Consider the following 2,785-nt stretch of genomic DNA (forward strand, 5'->3'; position numbering starts at 1 on the left):
CCCACACACACACACCAGGTCTACAGGAGATACAAAGTCAGACACACACACACACACACACACACACACACCCCAGGTCTACAAGAGATACAAAGTCAGATAACACACACACATACATACACACATACACACACACACATCCCAGGTCTACAGGAGATACAAAGTCAGATAACACACACACCACACACATACACACACACACACACACACACACACACACACCAGGTCTACAAGAGATACAAAGTCAGATAACACACACACACCCCACACACACCCAGGTCTACAGGAGATACAAAGTCAGACAACACACACCACACACACACACACCCAGGTCTACAGGAGATACAAAGTCAGATAACACACACACACACATACACATCCCAGGTCTACAGGAGATACAGAGTCAGATAAAGGACACCCAGGGTCTGACCCCACCCCACAGGCTCTAATCACAGGTGGACCACGCCCATTGGCCACGCCCCATAGCTAACCCCGCCCCCAGCCGTTGGCTCCACCCCGCTGCTCCTACACACCTTGTGGGAAGCCATCTCGCTGACGGAGCGATAGGTCTGCATGGTTTCTAGCTGCTCCAGACACCAGTCCAGCTCCTCCAGTGTCTCTCGGGCCAACTGCTGACACGTCTCCTCTGGGGAAGGGGCAGCCGGGGCGGTGACTGCGAGGGTTCGCATGGAGACCCCCAGAGGTGATGGGGGCCCGTCTGATGAGTAGGGCGCTGGGAAAGGGGGCGAGGGACCCCGCATTGGGGCACCACGAGGGGCCTTTCTCATGCCCTTGGGCTTGGTTACCTGATAGCGTGGCCTTGCAGACGGGGGTTGGGCCGCCCAGCGGGGACCGCCTGCAAAAAATCGGGCCCCAACCTCAGCCTGGCCCTCCCCGTATCTCTGCCTCCCTCTCCATGAAGAGTTCTGACTTTCCTTTTTATGAGCCCTCTCTGTGTGTCCCAGGCATGCTGCCATTTACTCTGCCCGCTGCCTCTCACAGAGCCTCACAAAAACCCATTTTACAGATGAGGAAACTGAGGTTCACGAAGGTGGAGCCAGCTTCCTCAAGACTATATGGCTGGTTGGGTCAGACCCTGTGTCTCCAAAGTCCCTGCTTCCCTGACCATCCCTCCCCCGAGTTCCTTGAACCCCAGGATAACTCTGCCCCCACCCCCCGCCCCCCAGGGCTCCCAGAGGAACCAGCAGCTCTCAGCCTCACCCCTGCCCCCAAATAAGAACTACTTCTATTCAGTGAGCACTTACTATGTGCTGGGCAGTATTCTAGCACTTTCTATACATCACCTTCTCAACTTCTTACAGCGGTTTCCAGTTGACAGAGGCAACACAGACGGCTAATTGCCTGGCAAGCTGGCATCACTGCCAGGAGTGGCTCAGAGGCTGGGGTGGCTGACCACTCATGACCGCAGCCTTGAGTGTCCATACCCCTCCATCTTTGTTTATAAAAGTTTCCCCGACTTAAGAATTTGAATCACAATGGTTTACTGGCTCAGTGGCAGCTGTTGGCTAAACAGAGGCTCAGAGAGGTCAAGTGCCTGCCTGAGGTCACACAGCAGCTGTGAGAGTTGGACCCAGGTGTGTTGAGCCTCATGATCACAGGCCCTGGGGCCCAGCCTCCACTTACTTGTTGCTGGGAATGGGCACATTGGTCAGGAGGGAGAAGTTGCTTCGAACGCTCCGGAGACTGGCCAGCACCTGGGTGGGGGAGCCAGGGTGAGGAGAGGGGCCCACCCAGAGCGAGGAGCTGGGGCTGGGCCCCTGTCCCCAAGTGTAGGGGAGAGTCAGAGCCCCTTCCCTTCTTAGGGGAGGGGGTCTTACCTGGGCAAACGGCGTGACGATGAGGTCCTCTGCATGCCTGCAAGGACAGGGGTAGGTCAGGGGTCCTCACAGTGGGGCTCCCAAGGGTCTGGGGTGGACAGGGGCTGGGGCTACCAGAAAAGCAAGTCACTAGGGTGTCACTCTGTGGGGGACTGGGCCCTGGGAGGCTGGTGGACAGGAAGGGGGCTCTGTGGGGTGGGGGAGGGGTGCTTATACCTCACAAGGATGGTTACGCTGCAGGGGCTTGTTCTGAAGGAAACGGTCAGGGAGAAGGGTTCAGGTGGGGCAAGGTGAAGTGGCGCAGAGACAAAAGGAGGGTGGTGAACACACCTCAGAGGCTGAGCTTGGAGAAACTAGTAGTGGGGAGGGGGTGGAGGACAGGAGCTGGGGGGAAGGGGTGATACAGATGCCTCACTGGGTCGGGACAGGACTGGAGGATTCAGTAGAGGAAGAGGGCTGAGGAGATGGGGGTGCTCACACCTCTATGCTATTGTTGCTTAGTTGCTTCAGTCGTGTCCGACTCTCTGCGACCCCATGGACTGTAGCCCGCTGGGCTTCTCTGTCCATGGGATTTCCCAGGCAGGAATACTGGAGTGGGTTGCCATTTCCTTCTCCACACACCACTATAGGTGGTCGTGTAAGGGGGCTGGTTTAGGGAAGCCTAGACATGGGGAGGAAGAAGAGGGTCAGCCGAGGTGGACCCTCTGGAAGTGGTAGCCAGGAGGGGCTCAAGTGGGGTTCCCTTGCTGGAGAGATGGGATAAGGTGGGGCCAGGCCCCTGAAACCAAGGGGTAGGAGTGGGCATGGGCAGGTTGGGTGGGTGGGCACTGTAGGGACATGGGTGGGGCTGGGCCTCGGCTCAGAGTGGCCAGGTGGCGGGGCAGAGACAGGGTGGGCACTCATACCTCACTGGGTGGGTATGCTATAAGGGGGTTGAGTCCTCAATA

At 57.6% G+C, this 2,785-nt stretch overlaps 1 protein-coding gene across 1 annotated transcript in view; it reads right to left on the reverse strand.

Moving 5' to 3' along the window:
- Nucleotides 1-2,785, reverse strand: part of PDE4A (phosphodiesterase 4A, cAMP-specific) — a 27,778-nt gene that overhangs the window by 14,514 nt on the left and 10,479 nt on the right. The window contains 4 exon segments of the mRNA XM_010828365.1: nucleotides 534-646; nucleotides 807-856; nucleotides 1,645-1,715; nucleotides 1,839-1,875. Of these exon segments, the coding sequence (XP_010826667.1) occupies nucleotides 534-646; nucleotides 807-856; nucleotides 1,645-1,715; nucleotides 1,839-1,875 (271 nt within the window).

This window comes from Bison bison, unplaced genomic scaffold, assembly GCF_000754665.1.
Source record: "Bison bison bison isolate TAMUID 2011002044 unplaced genomic scaffold, Bison_UMD1.0 scf7180017864492, whole genome shotgun sequence".
NCBI classification, from domain to species: Eukaryota; Metazoa; Chordata; class Mammalia; order Artiodactyla; family Bovidae; genus Bison; species Bison bison.